Source organism: Haliotis asinina, chromosome 7 (genome assembly GCF_037392515.1).
Source record: "Haliotis asinina isolate JCU_RB_2024 chromosome 7, JCU_Hal_asi_v2, whole genome shotgun sequence".
NCBI classification, from domain to species: domain Eukaryota; kingdom Metazoa; phylum Mollusca; class Gastropoda; order Lepetellida; family Haliotidae; genus Haliotis; species Haliotis asinina.
Window position 1 is genome coordinate 37,148,721 of NC_090286.1, and position 25,879 is coordinate 37,174,599.

The 25,879-nt window shown below is 40.0% G+C and overlaps 2 protein-coding genes across 3 annotated transcripts in view; both read right to left on the minus strand.

Moving 5' to 3' along the window:
• LOC137291971 (putative ferric-chelate reductase 1 homolog) overlaps window positions 1–11,151 on the minus strand; it is a 35,439-nt gene extending 24,288 nt beyond the window's left edge. Inside the window, exons 1-12 of the mRNA XM_067823523.1 lie at window positions 11,062–11,151; window positions 7,979–8,177; window positions 7,158–7,294; window positions 6,839–6,933; window positions 5,644–6,025; window positions 4,791–4,976; window positions 3,929–4,024; window positions 2,552–2,705; window positions 1,759–1,872; window positions 1,015–1,130; window positions 609–695; window positions 396–467 (exon numbers count right to left, since the gene is read on the minus strand). Coding sequence (XP_067679624.1) covers window positions 396–467; window positions 609–695; window positions 1,015–1,130; window positions 1,759–1,872; window positions 2,552–2,705; window positions 3,929–4,024; window positions 4,791–4,976; window positions 5,644–6,025; window positions 6,839–6,933; window positions 7,158–7,294; window positions 7,979–8,177; window positions 11,062–11,079 — 1,656 coding nt within the window. The 5' untranslated portion in view covers window positions 11,080–11,151. The remainder of the gene's footprint in view (window positions 1–395; window positions 468–608; window positions 696–1,014; window positions 1,131–1,758; window positions 1,873–2,551; window positions 2,706–3,928; window positions 4,025–4,790; window positions 4,977–5,643; window positions 6,026–6,838; window positions 6,934–7,157; window positions 7,295–7,978; window positions 8,178–11,061) is intronic.
• A 2,951-nt stretch (window positions 11,152–14,102) lies between these two features.
• The window catches only part of LOC137290427 (putative ferric-chelate reductase 1), a 31,032-nt gene continuing 19,255 nt past the window's right edge, over window positions 14,103–25,879 (minus strand). The window contains exons 7-16 of one of the 2 annotated variants that reach the window (XM_067821356.1): window positions 25,498–25,593; window positions 25,075–25,222; window positions 24,516–24,632; window positions 23,168–23,283; window positions 21,874–21,960; window positions 21,279–21,350; window positions 20,692–20,791; window positions 19,868–20,008; window positions 18,469–18,542; window positions 14,103–16,838 (exon numbers count right to left, since the gene is read on the minus strand). In XM_067821356.1, coding sequence (XP_067677457.1) covers window positions 16,746–16,838; window positions 18,469–18,542; window positions 19,868–20,008; window positions 20,692–20,791; window positions 21,279–21,350; window positions 21,874–21,960; window positions 23,168–23,283; window positions 24,516–24,632; window positions 25,075–25,222; window positions 25,498–25,593 — 1,044 coding nt within the window. In that variant the 3' untranslated portion in view covers window positions 14,103–16,745. Of the gene's footprint in view, window positions 16,842–18,468; window positions 18,543–19,867; window positions 20,009–20,691; window positions 20,792–21,278; window positions 21,351–21,873; window positions 21,961–23,167; window positions 23,284–24,515; window positions 24,633–25,074; window positions 25,223–25,497; window positions 25,594–25,879 lie in introns of both variants that reach the window. The other variant, XM_067821355.1, reaches the window with a different exon arrangement.

Here is a 25,879-nt window from a genome sequence, read left to right on the forward strand (position 1 = left end):
TTTCGGTTATACTGTCAGTTACAGTACGGAAAAAAACAATAAAAGAACACCAAAAGGTCCAAATGCAAGTAAAATAGTTGGTATTTGGTTACACTATACAGTTATCAATACTTGTAAATCGCCAAGATTATTAAAAATGACATCATTTTTATGGGTTATATAATTTTAGACAAAAGTCTAACGTAATGTAAACTAAATCACTGAAGGGAAGCATGCTTTACTTGCTTGGAGCTTCTTAAACAATTTTGAATTGACAGAATAGGGGAGATGAAATCCATACATAGTTTCTACCAGCAACTTATGAAAATACGTTTAGTAAGTATATTTTATTTCAGAAAGCAAATGACAGTTTGTTTGAAACGATGTTCCATGTACCTGTATCATAAAACACACACCTGTATTACTGTAAGACCCGTGACGATCATGCCGAGTATTGGGTGGATCTTTCGGAAGTCTAGGAAACTGATCTGAAAAAGACAAGCATGGAAATCTGAGCCCCCGTTTAATTCATTAAACGATATGATAACTCTACACCTTGGAATATATAACAATACGTGCTTTCAGTGAATGTTTCATCGCGACTTAGAAATATGACATGTGTCCCTTACATCACTGAGACCTTTGACCTCCAGGAAGATGACGACAAACGCTCCAACAACCAGCAACGCCAGCAACATCGTGCACATACGGTGTATCTGCGGAGGAGAGCATACAGAGTATGTGACACCACTTCAACATACTTTTAGTTACATGGCTTCACGAGTGGTGAAGGTCAAGGTAACGATGGTTACTGGCGTTAACCACTTTGGTTAAACAAGAAGCACAGACACAACTATCATCAAATTTAATCCTTGTATGGATGAAATTAAATAAATATTGAACATTTTGCTGAACACGCAGAACTGTTTTACAGTTAGCCTATGCCTTTTATTTTTGAGTGAGTGAGTCAAAATTAACGTCACATCGATTCATTTTTGAAAAGCTAAATGATTATAATCAGTCAGAGTCACTAACCGTGAACCATAGCTTGCGGCCGCACACCCTGGACTGAGGCCACATCGGCTTGTAGAAGCGGGCTACAACAATAGCAATGCTGGCCAGGAACATCCACGCGAAGGTCATCGCACAGGCTGAAAATAAGCACATTGTAAGAGTCATCGAATCGGCTACTAACTCATTGTCAGGGTCGTCAAATATAGTCTATAAAACACGTAGTGGCATCGCAAAGGTTGGAAAAAGATATAGTCAGCTGGCAACAAACACATTGTCAAAGTCACTGAATTGGTTTCGAAAAACATGGTGTCATTACACAGGCTAGGAAACACATTACCAGGGCCATTGCATAGGTTAGAGCATTTGTAGTGGCTGGAAAACACACAGACAGGGTTATCGTACAGACCTCATTGACACACATGGTCATGGCACATCAGGATCACTGGACACCGTATCAAGAAACAGTTTAAACACCACCAGGAGTAACATAAAGGGCTATTTAGAATCTTGTTATTGGTATTACATTAGGTATGAAGGTATGGATTTTATTTGTTTTTCCAGACGATTTCCTCTTCAAATATCAGACGTGTTGTCAAACAGGTATGTCATTAGTTAAACAGTTCCTCGACGTCACCCTGAGTTATCACCGTATATTGGTTAACTATGTCTCTTTCGGCATTCATGCACCAACATTTAGCTGATATGTATCTCTCTACAAGAAAGATTGTGTTTTATCCCAAACAAGTGATTTTATAATACGCTTACCATGGACCTTGATGAAGATTCTGTCTCCGAAAGCCACTTGCATCTGGTGGGTAGACTTCAGATCGACCCTGTACCTCGACACCCACGGAAGGTTGGTGTGACGCTCCATGCGTCCTAGGAGAGAGTATATTGTACATGTGTACTCGAAGATGAAAACGCGGAAGTATAAGTACAATCAACAGGCTTTACATTTGTATGTTGTTTAAAGTCGTATTACAGCTGAATGACAATATTTTCTAAAACATCGAGTCTGGATCGGAAAATCTGTTGATTGACACCATGGTCTACGTTAATCGATTAGCATCAATCAAACGATTTTTCGTTTGTTTAAAAAAGGACCAGACACTCCAATGATCAACAACGTGAATAGTCATCTGCACAACTGGGATACGATGCCATATGTCAAACAAGTCAGAAAGCCTTACCGCCCGATCTCGTTAGTCGCCTTTTACCCGACGTTTCATTTGTCACATGTTTTATAGATCTCTGCCACCTTCATAATGGTAACCCTACACCCATGGAGGAATTGCACAGTAAACAGATCATATCTACCTGGATGTGAAAGTAGTGATAACACCAGGTGTTCGAGAAATGGAAAGCATGTCCTGCCTACCAGTCTTCACTTTACTGGGAACTGTTTGTTGTTTCACAACAGCACTCCTGCTACTCAACGATTGTGAGCAAACAAATCAGACAATCGGGTGACTGACAGAAACATCCAGTGACACGACGTCTAATGAAATTAAATAAATGAAACTGATGAAAGAAATATTCAGTATGAAACCTCACTCACCAGAAACAATGGGGCCTTGGGCGACCAGCATGTACCAGGACTTGTCCAAGTTGTAAATCTTATCGTTTCCGGGCACTATCTTGGCCCGTGCGAACTCGCATGTGAGTACACCGTTCGCCATGGTGTCGGAGATGGGGAAGATGACGGGGTTCATCTAAACATAAAGTCACAGGTTACATCAGAGCGCACATGGTCATTTGAACAGAAGAACCTAGCGAAACCGTTCCATCTCCAGTACCGCATTCTGATAAATGACCTAAACTCATTCGCTACTTTATATCACAGATCACTATAGTCTCTGCTTCTATCCGACACTAGCCCCTACAGGAGATGTTGCCTTTGTGGGATCACTATGAAATTGAATCATAGTGCACTGCGGACCTCCTGAGTTAATATCAGCTACACTGATCTCTCTGCCACTGAGGTTGGTAAGCTGGACGTTTCACACCTAATGCTACGTCACCAAATGTAGAAAGTGACTCTTGGTGACATGAAAACGTTGAGTTTGCTCAAATCATTAAGATATGATATAACCAGAGTGGGTGAGTGAGTATGATAGCAATATTCCAGCAATATCACGACTGGGAACACAGAAATGGGCTTCAAGCATTTTACCCATGTAGGAAAGCGAACCCGAGTCTTCGGCGTGACGAGTTAACGCTTTTACCACTGAGGTGCTCTCTTCTCCCCGCTCATGGTCACTTGAACACTGGGAGACCGTTCACTCATCTCCAATACAGTGCCTGATTTCCGTATTCCGATAAATGACTGAACATATTCGCTACCTTGAGCAGGAGAAACACTTATTGCTCAGACACTGAATTTGGTTAGCTTAGCATCTGACACTCGCCTAATGCTATATCTGAAAGAGGTGGAAAGTTGATTTTGTATTTTTGAGAGAATCTGGCCCTCCTCTCCCTTGTGCCAAACTTTTATTGATTCGTGATTATATGTTTTCTGTGAAGCTGAGGAGTTCTAACTATTATTGATCCTTGTTATATAGTTGAACAGAGAAAGCCACGGGTCAGATATTTTTGTATAGCCACTTGGTATAAAGCTTGTGAGCATATACTAGTATACTAAATGAACCAAATATGGGACATGAAAATTCAAGTGTTCCATTAAATATGTTCCAGTTTTATCACCAGCTTTGAATACCGCTGTGGGAGAAAATACGAGAATGAATATAGGCACACTGCCTTGAATGGTGTTCCCTTAATTGTTTCCCTCAGTATATTCATTTTTAAACATTGAGCAGCACTGCGACACCTGTTCATGGCAAAAACACTCCGTCGTATTGTCGCATCGTAAATAATGCAACAATGTGACAATGTCCCTTCGGGTATTCCATACTAACGTCATGCCCTCAGTGCTCACCGGGTTCATTCTTCTGTTGGACCTTTGGTGGTTGTAGGAGATACTCATGCTGCGTCTCCCGTCCTGACTCAAACACTCAACAACGCTGTCGTCGCCCTGGTAACATAAAATAACAAGGTCAGGGTGTTCGATGCTGATTATTATCATTGTTATTTTCATTATTATTATTGCCAGACACGAACTGTTCAATACCTTCTAAAATTAAAAATCTTTTTAAGGCATGACCTGCATTACATCGTACCAGATCCCGTTTTGTACTGCGTAAATGATATGTAGAATTTCATGGAATAAATATAAAGCGTCAAACCAGTTTAAAGATTTATGTTGCTTTAAGCAATATTCTAGCAACACACTGTGGCAATTCACCGCACTGCAGCATACTAAAATATCCATGCTGCTTCTTGGGGCGCAAAGGATACAGGAAAGTATAAGGAAGTAGTATGTCAAACATAATAAACACAGTTACTCCTCCCTAAGACGTCCTATGTAGTTCACCCGATAATGTCTTCAATTTAAAGATGCCAGAGAAAACTCAAGCCTCATTAATGTATGTATGTATGTACCCGTGAAGATCCAGGTCATGATTGATCTTCAGTAACTCATGCTTGTCATAAGAGGCGACTAACGGGATCAAGTGCTCAGCCTCGGAGACTTGGTTGACACATTTCATCGTATCCTAAATGCGTAGATCGATGTTCATGCTATTGATCACTGGATTGACTAGGTCTGGGCATGGTTATTTACAAACCGCCGCCATATAGCTTCAACACTGTTGGGTGCGGCGTAAAACTAAACTCTTTCACTCTGTAAATATGTGGACAAAGTACAGGACACATCTGAAGAAGGTGTATTCTCAATTTACCATCTTCGTATCATGTGACATCCCTAGAGCCACCCACTGGTCGGGTGTGTCCGGCAGCACCTTGACCGATATGCTGAACCACACCCGGTCCCCCATATCTCGCCACTGAATGTTGAATGTGCAGTCTTTCTCCACACATAGGTTGAAGCATCCCCGAGTAGTGCCGCATTTACCTCCCTTGTCGTCCTTCGGAAGTAGAAAGACATTTAAGGTCATTATTATAACTGTGTCGTGAAAACCTTTAGTAACGTTCACAGTACATGTGCGTACGTAACACTTTCTGTCATAGGTGAGGGAACGTCATAATCATTTTCTTGGATCATCTGAATAACGGGTCCATGTATTTTCATTCACACACAAAGAGAAATTCTAAATCTCAGTGTCGTGCGACGTAAAACTTCAACTCAACTCCGCAATAATTGTACAAATAACTTTAAGTGTAAATATCTGGGATTAGTAATACTTAGTCTAATTCACCCTTTGTGAACACAACATGTTTCAAACGAAAGATATCAGTATTTGCGAATAAGGACAGGATCAAATATGCCAGTTATCGAGAGCAAGCACAAAGAGCACATTAGGCCGCGATGGAAGGCCTTCAACCAGGCCCACTGCTGTAGTGCGGTACAGCTTTGCTCTGTTCAAGTTCACGAACGCTAATGATGATCTAGAACATATTTTGCTTTAATTGAACATTTCTCAGATGAAGACTTACGTCAGTCATTATGTCTGCGTGCGTGCGTGCGTGCGTGTGTTGTTGGACGAATAGGCAAAGTGAAGAATTACTTGAATTACTTTAGAAACGGGAGCTAACAAGGACCATACTCCAGATGCTACGTCGAATGTCACTCACCAGACTAACAGTAGTACGGGTTGGTTTCGGTGTTGAAGTCGCCTTTGGTACTGAAGGTGGTGTGGTTCGAGCTGGGGTTGGTAGAACCTGTCTTGGAGTGGTCACCCATGGTGTGGTTACACGGTCCGGTGGTCTTGTAGTTGTCGTCGTAGTTGCAGTCGTCGTTGTTGAAGGCGTAGTTGTAGTGGTGGTAGGTGTAGTGGTGGTTGTCGTGGTGCTGGTCGTTGTACTGGTCTGGGGGAGATCCTCAGGACACGGCGTGATGTAGGGGGTTACCAGCTGGCTCGGATTGATGCTGAGGGGGAAACGGGACATGTTGTCGGTGATGACGGCGGAGTTGACGCCAACCCAGAAGTTGCTGAAGCGCTGTACGAAGGTAGCTCTGTGGACGAAGTAGTATATACGTGTAGACGTTTTGAGGTCAATTTCTGTTGAACCTCTGTGTTACCAAGACTAAAGGGTGACATTGAATGTGATAACCATGAGTGAGTGCGGACCCTTCAACCATCCCTGAAAGTATACGCTGAGAATATACCACGGGGTACACATTGTGGAGGTATACGTTAAGTACATAACGTCTCTGCAAAACAATATCCCGTCTTTACTATCCCCTGAAACAGTTTCGTTGTAAAGGGTAAAACAGTGGTGAAACTTCTGGATGAAAAACTAAAAAAACATGGATGACACCAGTTGCTCGGGGAATAGGTATTAGCGCCATTAATGCATTTTACCGGATAGAATATATACCCTCATGTAATTTGTGTCTGCTCTCTGTGAAATTATGGACAGAAAATATCTCACAAGGGATTTAGCAAATACGCTGGTTCTATCCGTTCTACCCATCTCTCTATCTCTCTCAATCTCTCCCTCTCTCTCTCAATTCTCAGTTAAACTTTGCAATGTCTATCGGGAAAGGCATCGCGCCACTTGAGGGACTTGATTGAAGTCTACACTCCTGCTCGCAACTTAACATCTGAGTTTTGTCAGCTTGTCTGTGTTCTGAAACTCCTTTGTTCTAAACACCGCCTGTGATGATCATCCCTCTTTTGCTTCAGACTTGCCTCTTTCTTTGAAAAGATATCTGTTTTAGAGTCTTGTTGTACATGGAGATATGCGGTGTACAAATATACCGTTATTGTGCTGTGGAAAGAGTGTGATGTGTGTGGCCAGCGTGTGTGGTCAGAACCCCGCTTACGTGATGACTATGTGTCCAATAGACTGGGATGGTGATGTCCAGTTGAAGAGGAGAGAGGACTTGTCATCGTTAGTGATGTGGGTCAGAGCCGCTTCCTAAAACAGATGAAATACATTGGTGAGTCAGTCTAGACAGCATTCAATGGGTAATCTGTCACAATACCACATCACATCAACAACCCATAAACGTATTACCGCCGTCAACGTCACACCTTCCTCACTATTTCACCCCGTTCCCTGTACGCCCTCACACGCCCTCCCATCACCACACCTATCCTTCCACACTAGCCCACCCTACCGCACTAACCATTCACACCTACCCTGCCACACTCGTATCTGGACCCTTGCACAGCTGTGAAGGTGCCGACTAGCTCCGTCTGATTGAAGCGTGGATCTGCCCGCCTGGCTTCTACTAGAAATCCTCGGAACGTATTCTTACAAAGGCCTCGAAGCATCACTGAAAATCACAGAAAACATTTATTTGGACATTCACTGATTCCGTGGCTGAATATATATTTCAATGCTTGTCACGTCAGGTAGTAATTATGTATACTCACTCCATATCTTGAAGATAGATATTACAGAATGTGAACATAGATTACAGAAAGTGAACGTAGATTACAGAAAGTGAACATAGATCACAGAAAGTGATTTCTGGCGGACGCAGGTATGGACACCTAAAACCAATGAACATTAAACAACTGCACCTGGACATGTTCTCAGTTTTGTTTCAAACTGAATTTCAGACCTACCCCAGCTTATTAACTCGGTATTGAAGGAAATGACAAAGAGATGCAAGTCTTAGAGGTTTATATTGTTGGCAATATCCACCAATGATGAAATGGGAGTGACCAACAAAAGCTCCTGATCTCTTATCTCTGTGTTCGCTCGTAATGCCGACGGAACGGTTATAACGTGTAGTCATTACTGGTGTTCGTGATATTGCAGAAATATTGCTATAAGCGGCGAAAAACACAACTCTCTCACTCACTCACTTAATCTCAGCGAATCTGGATTCAAATCACAACATCTTGGCACGCATAAGGGAGGCTACTCTATACAACCGATATATGACTTGGCCCTTCGTGGCCCTCCAAAGTGGGTTTTTTGTCACACCCAGCATCCCTGCTGTTTAACCTACCCATAATGCTTTCATTCGGGCCGAAGTTGTCCTTTGAGACGAGTATTACGAAAGGTGATCTCTCAGTGCTTCTCTGAGTGAGTCCATGACGCGGAGTCATACTAGTACATGCGTCAATCGGTGCTCCTCCGCTGTATCCCTCCGCGATGTCCAGGATAAGCAGCACGCCCAGAAGACCAACTAGGCATGCTAGACGTATCTGATTTAACAACAATAAAATATGTGGTTTGGGTATGGAGAAAGGCGTTAAGAATTAAGAATTAAGAATAATCATGCTACTTTATAATCTAAAAAGTGAATTTCTTGAACACATTCGATAGTCGGTGCCACAGTATTTGCCTTGAGTGTTTTTATTTATGTGGGGAAGTCGTTGAAGATACATTGTGATGATTCTCATTATAACAAAAGTACATACATAAATTGCCCAGTCTGTTATGTTACAAACATGCCATCATTGTTTTAGAAGTCGACAGATTTCTCACGTGGATACAATGTGAGAATCCCACCATCATTATCATTTTGAGACGTCTTTGAAAATATTTTGTTTTGATTCTCATGATAACACAATTACGTTACTATATTTTCATGTGCATTATGCTAAAACCTGGAGATTTCACAACTTTTCAGGGATTAACTGATTTTCCACAAGGTTGTGTGATGTTTGCCATGATAACACAGCTGCGTTAATATATTTTCCTGTCTGTAACGTTAAAACCTGATGTTATCACTGTCTATCAAGGGTCAACTATTCCCCACGAGAGTTCAATGGGAGAATCCCTTTTCGTGTTACCGATTGAAATAACCTGATACCACATATGCTTATCCGCTCTTAAACTCACTGATTTATATTTGTTTGCATTGTTTTGTTTCCATATTATTCTAACGTTAATAACTGATCTTTACACTGCAACCTGTAAAGTAAAGCCAAAGGGAAAGCAGAATTGCGTTCTGTATTAGTTTTGCCTGTTTTTGACATATTATCAATCATTTCAGGTTTGTCCAAAAGCCACCATGTGAGACTTTATTGGATATTACTATTACTGTCCCAAACATATGAAATCATATTTCAGTAATTTGTGGTAAATATAAACAGTATTTTAGACACCTTCCATGTTGTACCATATTGAATATATAAACATTTCCGCGCAGCTGGACAAAAATCAGCCATCTGTTCACGAGCAACCTCAAATGTCGTCTGCCTGGCTGGGATTTCTTGACAGATGACATCCGCCTTGCCTCGGGTAATGGCAGGCGGGCAAGGAAGGGTAGCACATGTTTAGTGTTAACGCTAAATGGGAATGTTTTCAGACGATTGGTGAAATTGAAATTGAATTTCGCATTTTTCGGTGCTCGAACGATTGAAGGGACCTGATTTCCAGACCCGATTAAGTCATCTGCAATGATCCTGAAACGTTGTGTGGATATAGGAAAGAAGCTGAACCCATAAAATATCTAAATGGACCAGGTCATCAGGCTTATCTGATTGCTGTCATCGTATCCAAATCTTTTACAACGATCTTCCTGATGTCAGCTACTGGATTGTCTGTTCCAGGCTCAATTATTCACATGGAGCTGGAATGTTGAATGATTTGAAATAGGACATAAGATACTTATTTATGGAGGCTTTAAGTAATTGGGTGAGTGGGCGAGTCAGTCAAAATGCTAGGCTGTACTCAGTTTGGTGTATCTGCTAATACATGACCTCTGATGAAATGTGTCACCAGCATGTGTTCGATAAAGAGTTTCAAGATACATCTGGTAGACTTGGTTCACACGTGTCACCGTATCACTTTCGACGCTCATGATATCAATCACTGGGTTGTCTGGTCCAGGCTCGATTATGATAGACCACAGTTATGTGGGAGTATTGTGGGATGAGGCGGTAAATGTCGAACAGAACAACAAGCGAAAAAAATGTGAACTAAAGAAACATCATAAGGTGAACACTTATCGACATACGAAGTGGTGTTCGTTGACCAATGTATTTCTACCTTTTAAGGGAAGTAACTCTACAAAAGGACTTAGTTCAGTGGGTCAGGTCTGTTCAAAGTTATATCTTTAACAGGTTAACGTGAATGTATTCAAGGATCAAAATATGTCCAATTGTTTCTCGTGTCTGGAGAGGAAGGTGGTCTTCCCTTCCAACCCCTATGCAGGTCATTTGGAAGCAGACATAAGAAGTTCTAAATACAGTTTACTATCATATGATGCTGTGTGTATAATTATTCGGATATATGAATGCATTAGTATTATTACTATTAGTATTATGATGATATAATTATTAAATAACCAGTAAAATATCCATTAAAACTGATACAAGGACCAGGGACAACATCAATTGTTATGAGGATGTCTGACAATGCGATACAGGAGATTCATTGAGGTATTTAACATAGAAATTTACACTATAGGTTTAGTCTCGATAAGTAACTGTGGGAAACAAACCTGAAACAAGATGGTTTGCGAATGCACATATTTTGAATTCAAAATGGCGGACATATTGAATGCAGTTTCAGCAAATTTTGACATAGTTAACATACAGCTCAATATGAAATTTTAATGATCGTGACATGACGGAATTGCCGCAAAAGTAAATATCAGTAGAGTAAAACACAACACAGTATAGATATGTTGTGATTGTCTTTCAGAGTAGGTTTTTATCACATCTTAGGCAAGCTCAAACTCTCCGTTTTAAGGAACTCACAAAGAAGTATAATTTGCTTTACATGGAGAGTAGCACGGTGCCATCCTAAATCATGCAGAAATAATATCATGAAAGACGATGATGAAGGTAATTGAAGCTAAGAATTATTCATGGAAACTAAAGCGATAATATAAAATACAGACTTAACTAACATCGGCCTGAAGTGAAACAATACGTCCACATATTCGAACATGTAATTCTAAATGAATCATTCCTTAACCAGTACAGAGAAATGTGAACCATGCTAAGGCAATCTCTATACATTTCTGATGACAGACAGAAAATGCGACATCGCCTTCCCACTCAACAATGAAAAAAACACACAAATACATCAAAATAAGTACAGAGTTATATAAAAATGAACAGATCATAAACTGACCTTTTCCTTGCTGACCATGGTGGTAATTGTCCAGGAGTAAATACAATGAAATTATAATCGGATGGACATATTGCAAAACTTCACCCTGAGTGGTCACGTGGTATGGTGCTATGTAATACAGACCACGTGACGTATCGATACTGTGATTGATGGTGTTCCGGGTTTACCAGACCCATTTACATTCACAAGAAATGACGTCATGCAGGTAAAGTGCCCGGATTATCTACCTGGGCGTGACTACGAACCGTGGTAATGATAAGTACTTAATGATTTACTTGTAATCACAAGTAATGTTGTCCCAAGGTGTTAATTTGATTACACATAAAACCGACTTCCTACCTGTCTTCTCAGTTGGTAATTGTTTACCTGGGAGAAATAACGCCTTGGGGAGCGCATCAATCTACCTGAGCTGCAGATCTGCTGCCATCAACCTGCGAGAAATAGCTACCATTAGATTAAAAGTCTTCGAGCCCCTTCCGTTTTAGATGGTCAATTATACTTTGTTCACACGTGAATATGCACGGGTGATGTTTGATTTCGGAAAAACGTGTTTTCCAATGTCATCATGACCTCTGTACAAGACCGATGAAGATTCGAGTAACTGTTATAATTGGTCTTCGGGAACCCATGCTTGTCGTAAGAGGCGACTAACAGGATTGGATGATTAGGCTCGCTGACTTGGTTGACACATGTCACCTTATCGATGCTCATTACTTTGATCACTGAGTTATCTGGTCTAGACTCGATTATTTACAGGCTGTCGCCATACAGTTGGAATATTACTGAGTGCAGCGTTAAACATCGGCCAAGCAAACCTCTGTTAAGAGTACATTATTCTATTTGTTTCATCAATGTTGACTTGAGATGGTGAGGTTTACCGGTGTTCCGGCAACATCACTGCAGTAATTCACTAGAATACGAAACAACTGACTGTTGTTTTCCGACGCTACGAACAACCATTTACGTTTCAGCGACATCACGACTGGAATACATAAATGAGTGAGTTTAGTTTTACAGCGCTTTTAGCAATGTTCCACCAATGCCAAGACAGTGGACACCAGAAATGGGCTTCACACATAGTACACATGCGGGGAATCAAACCTGGCCTTCGGCGTGAGAAGTGAACAATTTAACCACAAGGCTCTCCCATCGCTCCGAAACACACAAGACGTGCTCGGAGTCGCCACTGAGCTTGGGCGAGGACGCGGTTAAGTCAACGTTCAAATAATGTTTGGGTGAATTTATCAAAATAAGTCCAATTTAAATGTAGAAATGACATGGTTGTTTAGCTGCAGTTACCTGTGGTGCTGTTTGTTTATTACGAAGCTCACGGGACGTCAGTTTTGTGTCAGAACACATTGTCCGTGTCTCATCACTATAAATCACGTAGTCAAATTACCTTGTTCAAGACAAGGGATACAGGTATATTTTTCAACATAATCCAGTTTTGTAATGGTCACTTCGACAGATATAATCATTCCAGACCTAAAGACACATGCCCCTAGGCCATGCATTGCTGTAAGGGCGTGGTGAGACGTAAGTACAGTCAGCAGAACCTGGGATAGGTGTAAATCACCTAAGGAAAAGGCAGTTAGTTACTCATGCGCTTTGATTGAAAGCATTTACATTGACGAAATGGTCAGTTTGTACACTATGGTATGTATCATCCCAAACGTGTAAATATACTGTACAGATGGAGACTATATATCTCCTAGCGCATGGGTAGGGTGGGTGTGGGTGTGGGTGTGGGTGTGGGTGTGGGTGTGGGTGTGCGGTTGTGAGTCTTGATGGGTTGGAGGATACACAGGTGATATGCATGAATGTACGCATGCAGTGTGTGCAAGAATTGGTACCATGTTGCATACCTGATGTATGTGGATTATACATTATTGTGATGTATTATGTGTCTCCTAGGCCAAATGACTGGATGCTATGTAAATGTTTTAATCGTGTCGTTATGTACCGGATATTAGCATGTGACACACTATTATAATCTTGTTGTTGTTGTTGTTGTTGTTGTTTGTTGTTGTTCTTCTTCTTCTATAATCCCTCGTTGTTTTAACTGTTCCTGTGAAGAGCTAAAGTGATATATAAGGGAGGGAGATTTTAATGTCATTCAAAGACCTATAGAGGTTTGTCGTCAAATTTCACTAATACTGAAATGCATGGATCGGAGAGTGATCATCTAGGCTTGGTGTGGCCTCCGTGGTTCCAGCTAACTTTCAGTGCAACATGCACTGCCCACTGTTTAATGACAACAAGAGCCTCTTGTATTATAGATAGTGATCCGCGTAACGAACTTTCAGGTATTCATGTATATCTCTAGTCGTCTAGACCCGCTTGATATATTTTCATTGACTTCTTGTACTTGTGGTGCTTCTTGTGTCGTGTTAAGCTGTAAATTTGTCTTGTGATTTGTTGGCCTTCTGTCAATGAGTCATTTTGTAACTTGTTGCACTTCTGTAAACTGAACTCGTTCTCTTTGTAAAAGTATAAATGTATACTGTACATACCTGCACGAGGCAACTTATGTAGTTATGGGCCAATGGCTTCCATACACTTCTTACACTTCTGTAGATATAAAATTGAATATTAAGCTGTTGTAAATTTATCATTTTAAGACTTGTTACCTTTCTGTAAAGGAGACATTGTGTGACTTGTTACCCTTTGTAAAGGAGGCATTTTGTGACTCGTTACCCTTCCGTGAATTTTACTTTTTTGTCAGTCATTCTCTTTGGATTATACCGCAGATCCTGTAAAGTTAGCTTCTTGTAACTTGTTTTACTACCAATAAATTGTGTTTCTGTACCTTGCCCCTCCTGTAATATCAATTTCTTGTAATTTGAACACTTTCTCCCAATTTGTGTTTTTTAAAAATTGGTCCAACATTAATGTAAATGGTAGGTTTTGAAACTTATGTCTGGGGTTCATGTAATGCTGCTGTTTCGAATTTGCACTTACAGTGCTAACTGATTCATGTACAATGTAATGCAGGTGACATCTATAACATAAAGAAAATAACAAAGCACTTTCAACAACAATTAATTCAGTTATTTTTTATTGTTTCATCTGAATCATCATAAAAATACATACCATATAAAAGTTTCATTTGCAGAAGATCTGTCCTCCTTGTACCTGTATTTTAAACAGAAGTAACAACAACACATGTGTTCCGGATGCCTAAGGCAAGCACAGAACGTCTTCAATATAGTCCGAGGAAACCACTAAGGGTATAAGGCAAACAAGTAGTTAAACTTGAGAATTGTTCTCTGAAAACACCTGGTTCAAAAAAGACTTGCAAACTGATTTTCTGAAGACAATGTGACATATTCATTTTGTGTATAAACACTGTACACACATTTTTGCACAAGGTCTTACATTTTCATCAAAGTTGGTGAGCTGGTTTCTTTTGGCAATCAATGAAAGGAATGAAGTGTCATTTTTCGAACAAATAATATTTTCCATACTTTTTTATACGAACGTCACACTTCGACGAATTGGCAGATCAGCTACCTTGCTAGTGGAAGTGGCCATGCTTAAAACATTTAAACTCTCAAAGTAATATGAATGATTCAACCACTAAACAATTGAATCAGCTTCATTCACATCTATACTGTAAGTTTCCGTCTTCAGCAATAGGAGAGAAATGCTGTTTTGAAACATCCGTCCCCAAAATGTGACGATATGCATAGCTGGGTTTAAACAACATGATAAATCTCATTCTCCAATCATCTTATAATATCAAATATCATACATAAAACAATAAAAATGCATTGTTGTTAGAAGCTTGAATAGTATAAAAATAAAGGAACAGTATTACTACAACCTTGTGTCAACATATACGAACAAGACAAAGATAGCTAACGCAAGTGATTACCTACTGTTAGCAGAAGCAAAGACATTAAATTTTCAGTACAAGACTGACAAATACTGGTTACCAAACAGTTATCACCAATACATCAGTATCATGCTGTTCCTGTCAGTTACAATTCCACTGTTTTTTCCCATGGTATTTGACAATAAAAGACAGCAAAAGAAAATTATTCATGGTAAGTAACATTAGAGAAAAATAAAAGATAAAGTTATGAACCCTAAAAAAAAGTTTCTTTAACTTTTAAGTTGGGGAAATGTCAGACAATCAATATACATGTAATAGCAAGTTCAAGTTCTCAGAAGTCATGAATTGTTTTATTCCCTATCGATCTACTGAGAAAAAATACTCAGTTAGTTACCTATTCAATTATTCGAGATAGTGTTATGACATAAATAAATGTATTTCGTATTTCATCAAATCATGAGAAATTATGAAATGGCAAGAACTGTTACAGTTAGTTGTGAGAAAACATCTATTTATACTGCCATGATTCCCTTCTGTCCGAACCTTCAAAACACATTGATGAATAGGTATTAAAGTACTGCATCTGATTCTGGTTCATTAATTAAACACATGGCTAAGTAATTCAGTAAACACTGCTAAAATACGGTGATAACTGTTCAATAGCCAGTACATGTTCCTGAGATGAAGAGACAACAATGGTCAGGTTCCAAATATTTAGTAAAATGACATTTTCACAAGAAAATATGAGATTCCATTAGAAACACCATCTGAACTATAAAAGACGACAAAGGCCTGAACAATATGTTTTCTTTTTCAAAATATACAATTTTATTGAGAACTGTCACTTGCGTATGTACATCATAGGATATGTATTTACATGTGTATTCAATATCGCACAAGTGTAAAACAGGTAACATGCTCTTTGTGCATTTCACAGAAACTTTGTAAAGTCCATTATGCCACATCGAATTCATACCAAAATTTAGAACAGATACATACTGACTCTTTATACATATATTAAACAAAATTTAAAAATGAATTAAACTCTTACAGTCTTCATTATTATATGATACATGATGGTTAGAAATAATCAAATGAAATAAAACAAATTTTTACTTCACAGGCATCTTTAACATCTCATATGTGATTGAACTGATTCTCAAACTTCACTCTTGAAAAGCCAAGAGAAATTTGCATGAACTGAAGACGAACATTGTATACACTCAGTGTAGACACACTATATACATTCGGTGTATGTTACAGTCAGATTTTTTAAATCAGTCATTTCGTGAAATGTGAAATGTGACATATGTTGCATTTGAACTCTTTCTAAATGACATTGTATAATCAAGGAAGTGCAACAGTCGCTGCCACAATAGTTGTTATTAGTGACAATAAGTGATGTTGATAACTGTGACCCCCTGTTGTAGATTAAGCTATTAAGTGAAATTTCAGGAAATCACTGAAGCATATTGATTGTTGTTAAACAAAATGACATGAAATGTTTAGTCACTTCATGAAATGACTGATTTCACAATCTGAGTGCAACATATTCACACTGTCAGACAGACACACAGGAACACTGTCTTGAACAGTGAATCTTATCTGAAGAGACCTCATTTAAAAGTATATGCATGGATTTCAATATGCTTGCCGGCATCTCATCTCGATTCCAAGACAAACGTAAAAAATATTTCCAAAGCAGTTTGTCTTTGATACACGGATTGAACACATGTGATAGAACTCATTCAAATAGCTGTAATATTTACTAGGATAGAAAAGAACACATAATCTGACAGGATATTTACTGGTCCATATGCATGGTGAACTGCCAAGTCGGAGCTGTCTAGGACATGGCGATGACGACGATGATGGCAGCGGAGATGGCAGTGATGACAATAATGTGGAGGACGAGCAGAGCCTGTCGGACCAAGGAACCCTGCTGGAAAGACAGGGGATGGTTAGTTGGAGAACTTGTGGGGATGAGATGCAGGCAAATGAAATACACAACTGGCATTTTACTTCTATATTCTTTTAATTTGGTGTTTGGTACAGGAGCCAATTACATTATCACTTGTTTTATCAAGGTATAAGTACCTGTCAACTTGGTTGTTCTTGACACTTAAACTACTTAAGGGTCACTTAAAAACAATACTGCTGTCATTGACACTTAAGTTACTTAAGGGTCACTTGAAAACAATACTTCCATCATTGACACTTAAGTTACTTAAGTGCCACTTAAAGACAATACTGCTGTCATTGACACTTAAGCTACTTAAGTGTCATTTAAACAAAATACCACAACAGTAGTGCTTACAGATGTGATCATATTCAGTGTAATTGTTACCATGATCAAAAATGGTAACTAGGGTAAATATGCAGTTGTCTGCCCCTGTGTTATGTGTTTTCATTATGTTTGGAGCTCTGACTAAAGAAAACATAACACAGACTGGTCAGGTTACTGTTGTGAAGGTGTCAGAGTCTGTTGAGAGTGTGAGAGAGTCTGTTGTTAAGGTGTGAGAGTCTGTTGTGAGAGTGTTAAGATCTGTTGTGAAGGTGTGAGAGTCTGTTGAGGTGTGATGGTCTGTTGAGGTGTGAGAGTCTGTTGTGAAGGTGTGAGTGTCTGTTGTGAAGGTGTGAGAGTCTGTTGTGAACGTGTGAGAATCTGTTGTGAGGTTGTGAGAGTCTGTTGTGAGGGTGTGAGAGTCTGTTGAGGTGTGATGGTCTGTTGTGGTGTGAGAATCTGTTGTGAAGGTTTGAGCGTCTGTTGTGAAGGTGAGTGTTGTGAAGGAGTGAGAGTCTGTTGTTGATGTGTTTACAAGAGTCTGTAGTGAAGGTGAGAGCGTAAATGTAAGTACCTGTGGTGATGGTGTAAGACTGTGGTGACGGTGAGAGTGTCTATGTAACAGGCACATTTAAGCAAATTTTGCACCCTATTTTTCAATATTCTGCAAAACCTTTTTCTGTGTTTGAGAATTAAAGTTATTTCTCTCCTCTCATTCGTAAGTTAGATGCAGATCAACAACTTCCTGTTTCATGCAAATAACAATTTTATATTTCAACTAAAACTGAAATAATTTGTTCAAGTTTCAAAGTGACTGATTTTGAGAACATAATTGCAGTGTCAAGTTCATCTAATATTATTAGAAAGATGCCCCAAACTTGCTTTCTTAATAAAGAATCTTTAATCATGATTATTTTGAAAATGATGTCACAGTAAATATGTCAGTTCGTTTTATGTGTAACCGATCCTAATTTTGACATTATCTCTACTTTTCATTTCGGCTGTCAGTCCGTTTTCAGTCAATTTTTAAAATAAGCAAATTCTGTGGCAGAGAAGTGGCAAATTCTGCACGGACTCTGCAAGAAAATGCGTTTTTCGCGGACCAGACATTTTTCTGTATGGAAAGGTAAATTTTCTGCAACCGCGGAATCGCAGACTCCAGGGGGGACTGATGTAAGTACCTGTGGTGAAGGTGTAAGAGTGTTGTGAAGGTGAGAGTGTCTATGTAAGTGCCTGTGGTGAAGGCGTAAGACTGTTGTGAAGGAGAGAGTGTCTATTTAAGTACCTGTGGTTTTGATGGCTGAGATTCTCTCTGAACTGGCATCCCCTTTTGAGCAAGCTGGTAATTTTCACTGCGGTCTGGAACACAACAAAGCAGTTAAGTCAGCATTAATCCAATGCTACGCTGTCCTGGTATCTATCCAATGATAACACTGCTCTTTCAGAATGATTTAACAAAGTGCAAAGAGGGTTCTAAACTGAACCCTAGAAACCTGTACCACCTTAATTCCGTGGGATACTGTTATAAACTCTTCCAGTTTTTATCCAGGCCAATTAGTCTTAAGAATATTCCAACATGCTTGATCTAAGAAAGTTGTGGACTGATGAATTTTTAATTTTAATAGTTTGTCTTGTCAGATTGAAACTGACAAGCCAACTGAGGCCAACTTACATAATACAGACACAGAAGCGTCAGAACACGTCATTGCATCTAATGATGTCACACTGATTCCAAGACACTGATCAATTCCAGATAGTCTACTGCTCATTTTGGACATATGTAAAATCACTAGACATTGGGAATAACTGGCATTTGGATTTTTGTTGACACTCAGGACCTATAGGCAGCGTCTATCCTATCATGTTACCATTTCCACATAACACAGATCAAAACCAGTACCACATCTACATGTGATGTGCAATTCCAGGGCATATATTTTTATGATAAGACAATTTGTATTCCACACAGTTAAGGTGTACAATACTATTACCCTGGACAACTTTTACTCATGTTTTCAGCTGCCTGGGGAACATTCAACCCAAGTTGCCTCAATGACACCACATGGTTAACAGTCATTATCATAACATTCCTACCAGGTACCCATTTCCTGCTGGAGGCATACTTCGAACAAAGCAGCATGCCTCAGGAGAAACTAAGAAACTCTCGGGGCACAAATCACTGCACATGGTCCCTTATCAATGTATTCTCATTCAAGTTGCTTTAATGCACTTGTTTTGTGACTCGTGTGCTGTACGTTGTGCCAATTCCCACCTCAGACATAAGTGGGGGCGGTGGAGTAGTCTAGTGGTTAAAGCGTTCGCTCGTCACTCTGAAGACCCAGGTTCGATTCCCCACATGGGTACAATGTATGAAGCCCATTTTCTGGTGTCCCCCGCGGTGACATTGCTGGAATACTGCCAAAAAGCGGCGTAAAACTAAACTCACTCACTCACTCAGACATAAGTGTTATAAACAGAAGAGAACATGTGACCTGATAAGATCCAGGATAGAAATGATGTTCAGCAACCCATGATGCTTTTGGTGACTAACAGAATCAGGTGGTCAAGCTTGCTGACTTGGTTGACACATCATCGCATCCCAGATGCTTAGATCAATGCTTATGCCGTTGATCACTGGATTGTCTGGTCTACAAACAAACAAAATATGAAGAGAGGTTGCTGACCTTTAGACTCTGACTGGCACTTGAAGCAGACGAGGAGGAACTCGATGACGACCTGCCATGCAACGTAACCCACAAGGATCCATGTCACGTATTTGGGGATTGCTGGCTTGCCAAGGTTTACGCCCAAGAAAACTGTCACCACTGAAAAAAAGATACAAAGCAAAACTGATACAAAGCAAAACTGATTTTTGACAAGACTCCCATATTTGTGTCACGATGTTATCACCACACTACCTGCAATGGTGTGAGAGTTTCACGCTGCTTTTATCAATATTCCAGCAATATCACATGAGTACACCGGGAACGGGCTTCACAAACTGGATCCACACAAGAGTGGGGAATCGAATCTGGGTCTTCAGCTTGATGAGAGAATGCTTAAACCATTAAGCTATCCTACCAGCCCGTAAGAGTCAGTACAATAGTACAAAGCATAATGTTATCAATCTATTCTTTTGGTTCAGGAGTAAATGGTTTACATTAAAAGGTTTCTATCTTCATGAAAGACATTTGAATATACATGTAATTTGAAACAAAACATGTAATATTAAGATAAAGTCTTAATTCTCTGCAGCTCAAGAAAACAATAAAATAAAATTAAAAATAATTTTGCTCATATCTTTCATCAGATAAGTCTCTGTAAGAATTTATAAGGGACTCCACAGCTGGGAAATTGTTTCAGCTTCAAGGGTCTTGTAGAAATAGAGGAGGTACCATGGATGGACAGACAACCACATGGCACAGCTTGACAGATAACAGGACAGCACACCACAACAAAATGTAATGCCCAGTCATGTGAGGTAGTAAGGGTAACTGAAGGTACCAACCTGCAAGGATATGAGCTGCCGTCCCTACACCAAAGTGGGCCCAGTTGAAGATAGGCCGGTTGGCGTCATTCGGATGAGGTCTGAACAGAGCCATGATTGGCTGAAAGTATAATGTTATACTAATGTATAGTGGCCAAAACTTTCTGAGTCCCGTACTAGGATTTGAACAGTGGGCCTTCTCAGCCAGATCCGCAGTTGGATGCTTTGTCCACATGACCAAAGAAGTTTACTCCATCAGCAGTTTGGCAAGGTAAGGTTGTCATCTGTGGGACGACTCCATACTTTATTTTCATGAGAAAATTGCTGGTTTACAAACAGTAGAAAAATGAATCACTGAGGTAAAGACAAGCTTACAGAGTGTTCATGTAAGACGTCACACTGAAGAAATACATAAAGCCAGATGATCAGGCGAAACAGAGATAGATGGTCGGATGTGTTGGACAAATGGTCAGACAGAAGACAGACATACAGACAGATATGTCAGACAGAAGACAGGCATAAAGACAGACGTTATCATATTTCACAGGAGACAGACACAGACAAAAAGGATGCACTGATAGTGAATGGTGGAGAAGTGTTTGACTTACATTCAGGACTGCCAGAGCTGTGACAATGACACCAAGGATTGGGTGAGCCTTCTTTGAAGCCTCTTCTCCAAGCTGTAAGAGACCAAATACAAGTTCAATATTACCACTGGTGACCTGTTACCAAAGGTGCTGTATACTGTTGCGGTTTAGTTAGTCAAAATCATGTACATTTTGCTCAAACCTGAATCTAACTTGCATTACTACTTAAATACTACCGTATGAAGAATATGTAGAATATGTGCTGTAAACACAAGATTCTTTTATGATTGACAACTTCTTTATTTTGTTATAAAATGAGAGTGAGTGAGTTTAGTTTTACGTCACTTTCAGCTATATTCCAGAACAATGGCTGGGAACACCCAAAATTGGCTTCATTCAATGTACCCACATGGGGAATTGAACCTAAATCTTTGGCAGGACAAAGTTATAATGTGAGAGTTTGGTATAAGTCACTGGGAATAAGGATCTATATCCATGCATCATATTGCATCATAATGAATAATGAATCCTGCCTTCACTATGACTTAACATCTTCTTAAATGCCAATTAACAGTTTGAATTACAGGTGTCAGTGCTGATGAATGAAAGAACTCACATCACTCCAGCCCTTCACATCCACAAAGATGAGGATGAATGCTGTGACAGCAGCCAGAAACACCAGCATCATGAAGCTACGATGAAGCTGAAGAGAAACATACACAACTGTGAAAATTTAATACATGTACTAGCCATAGGGTATCAAGTTCATTTCTCTATTAGGCCACACCAATATAATTCTTGTTTTTCGGATTTTTGTCCTCAGAAAACCTATAGGCAGGAGGGTAAAAAGTAAATAAAAAAAAGATTACCCATAAAAGTAATATTCCTTTTGAATACTAAACACAGTTTACTGTTGGCAAGTTATGAAGTAAGTGTACATGGGGAAAAACAATCAAGCACAAATTTTTGTCAGACAGTTCACACTTGTGACATCAGACAGAAGATCATGTTTACTGCCAATGAAATCATCTGGATTTCTAATACTTATTATTATATGACACCAGCTGTCTTAACCCCGTGAAGGTCCCGGGATAGAATAGGCCTTCTGCAACCCATGCTTGCCATAAAAGGTGACTATGCTTGTCGTAAGAGGCAACTAATGGGATTGGGTGGTCAGCCTCGCTGACTTGGTTGACACATGTCATTGGTTCCCAGTTGCACAGATCGATGCTCAAATTGCTGACCACTGGATTGTGTGGTCCAGACTTGATTATTTACAGAGATAGAATATTGCTCAGTGCGGCGTAAAACTAAACTCACTCACTCACTCAACACAGCTGTATATGGCCTCCCCTACTTGTAGGTTGTTGGTTGGGTGATTAACGCCACACTTGAAAATATTTCAACTATGTGGCTGAGGTCTCTAAATAATCAATGCTGGACCAGACAATCCTGTGATCAACAGCATGAGCTTCGATCCATGCAACTTGAATACAATGACGTGTCAACAAGTCAGCAAGCCTGACCACCCATTCCTGTTAGTCGCCTCATATGACAAACCATGGGTTAATGAAGACCATTTCTATCCCAGATAATCATAGCTCATTACTTGTAGCAGCATGAAGAGTACCAACAGACTACAGATCTCATGATTCCAGAAATTAACACTTTTCATAATTAATGATCTTATGAGAATTCTGCAAGTGACTTTAGTTTTAACCACATATTCCAGCAATATTACTGCTGGTGCTCCCTGAGCTGGATTTCACACATTGTCCCCATGTGGGGGAACTGAACCCAGATCTTCAATGCTGTAACCCCTAGGCTACCCCACAGCTCCCTGAGCCCCCATCTTATGCTTTACTGCATCAAAGTAAAACTTTTAAAAAAGGTTGGATCACGTCACCTACCTGGAACCACACTTTCTCCCCACAGCACTTGCTCTCAGGCCACTGAGGCTTGTAATAGCGAGCAATGACGATACCAAGACTTGCAGCAAATATCCAGGCTAAAACCATCAAGGAGCCTAAAAGAATAATATGTGGTCACCTTAGCAATAAGATTGATTGTAAGACTTTTGTAGGACCATGTCAAGGTATGGGAGTTATGGTCACCTTAGCACTACGATTGCTTTGTAAGGCTTCTGTAGGTCCATGTCAAGGTATGGGAGTTATGGTCACCTTAGCACTACGATTGCTTTGTAAGGCTTCTGTAGGTCCATGTCAAGGTATGGGAGTTATGGTCACCTTAGCACTACGATTGCTTTGTAAGGCTTCTGTAGGTCCATGTCAAGGTATGGGAGTTATGGTCACCTTAGCACTACGATTGCTTTGTAAGGCTTCTGTAGGTCCATGTCAAGGTATGGGAGTTATGGTCACCTTAGCACTACGATTGCTTTGTAAGGCTTCTGTAGGTCCATGTCAAGGTATGGGAGTTATGGTCACCTTAGCACTACGATTGCTTTGTAAGGCTTCTGTAGGTCCATGTCAAGGTATGGGAGTTAAGATCACGTTTGCACTACGATTGCATTGTAAGGCTTCTGTAGGTCCATGTCAAGGTGAGGGAGTTAAGATCACGTTTGCACTACGATTGCATTGTAAGACTTCTGTAGGTCCGTGTCAAGGTGAGGGAGTTAAGATCACCTTAGCACTAAGATTGCTTTGTAAGGCTTCTGTAGGTCCATGTCAAGGTATGGGAGTTAAGATCACGTTTGCACTACGATTGCATTGTAAGGCTTCTGTAGGTCCATGTCAAGGTGAGGGAGTTAAGATCACGTTTGCACTACGATTGCATTGTAAGACTTCTGTAGGTCCGTGTCAAGGTGAGGGAGTTAAGATCACCTTAGCACTAAGATTGCTTTGTAAGGCTTCTGTAGGTCCGTGTCAAGGTATGGGAGTTAAGATCACGTTTGCACTACGATTGCTTTGTAAGGCTTCTGTAGGTCCGTGTCAAGGTATGGGAGTTATGGTCACCTTAGCACTACGATCGCTTTGTAAGGCTTCTGTAGGTCCATGTCAAGGTGTGAGAGTGATGAAGTACTGAGTGAAAGTAGGAGATGTAGAGAAAAGTGTACCAGTACATATGCTCAGGCTTAAAAATGTATCTTTTCATGATCGGCTGACAAACCTTGTTGGCTGATCTTAATGCCTCTCCAGAAAACATAGTTAACCTGATACACAGCATAAAGTCAAAGAATACGATGATATAGTCTCTTGTACCATTGCATAGATGCTTATAGTTGATGTTTGTGCTTCTCACCGTGTGCTTTGACTAAAGCGTCTGGGATGGCGGCGGTGGTCAGTTCTTCAAATTTCTGAAAGTCGGCAGCTCTGGTTGTTACATATGGATTCTGGTCATGTTTCTTAATGGTGGTTGCTGAAGTACAAACATTAATCATGTGATAATCATGCTTTAAGGAGTGAACAGATTATCACGAAGGATCCTGTCTTAGCACAGGAAGTTAGTACTGATCGGGGTCCTGTTCCTGCGCATTACTGACTACAAAAAGGCAAGTACAACGTGTACAAGGCATGAGCCTCTGAAGGTAACAAAGCTCTGCATTAAAAACACAGTATGTTTATCTCCTTAATCTATTGGTAACAAAGCTCTATACCGAAAACAAAATATGTTTATCTCCTTAGTCTACAGGTAACAAAGCTCGATACTGAAAACAAAGTATGTTTATCTCTTTAGTCTGCAGATAACAAAGCTCTATACCGAAAACAAAGTATGTTTATCTCTTTAGTCTTCAGATAACAGAGTTCTACATTGAAAACGCAGTAAGTTCGTCCTAAACATTATGTGTAGCTATGATCACCTGCAAGGGCTTCCCCCTGGGCCAGCAGCAGATATCTATTTCGGTTCAAGTCAAACAAATTCTGGTCAAGACTTCCTTGTTTGGGTAGACTATAAGAACACTGGAACACTCCGTTAGTGTAGGAACCGTTTTGCAGAACAGCGCCAGTCTAGATCACCAACAGAAAGGTGGATATGGATACAGAACACAATATTTCTCTCTCTCTCTCTCTCTCTCTCTCTCTCTCTCTCTCTCTCTCTCTCACAAATACCATGCAATCAGACATCCTCTCCCCATATTGGAATAGCTGACTTACTATCAATACTATCACATAACTTGTACTAGTCAAACCACTGAGGAGCATCTCACAATACAGTCAAGTCATTCCTAACAAGCTGTAGGGTTCTTGGACCTAGGGTTCTTGATTGCCAGTTTGATACTTACAGTTGAAATCGGAATGTTACTTCTCCCATCATTTCTAGAGTTGGAGACAGCCATGTTACCTTGGAAGTATGAACATGCTGTCACTCCATCGGCTCCCTGGAACAAAGAGGTGATGTCTTTGAGAACCACATGGATGTTGTTTATCAGAAGGACTACAAAGTAATAACTAGCTGGTGGAAGCACTCGTAAAATCACCAACACCATCATCATGAACTACATGATATAGAATAGAAACCACTGTCCACCCGAATGCCTAAGATAGGATAATTCTGTGGAGAGTTTGACAAAATATATCTTACCAGCCTGACAGTTGGTCATTTTTTATGAGTAATCATGGCACTGTTATCTATGAGACTGCTTTTGTAACAAAAATACTTGAGAT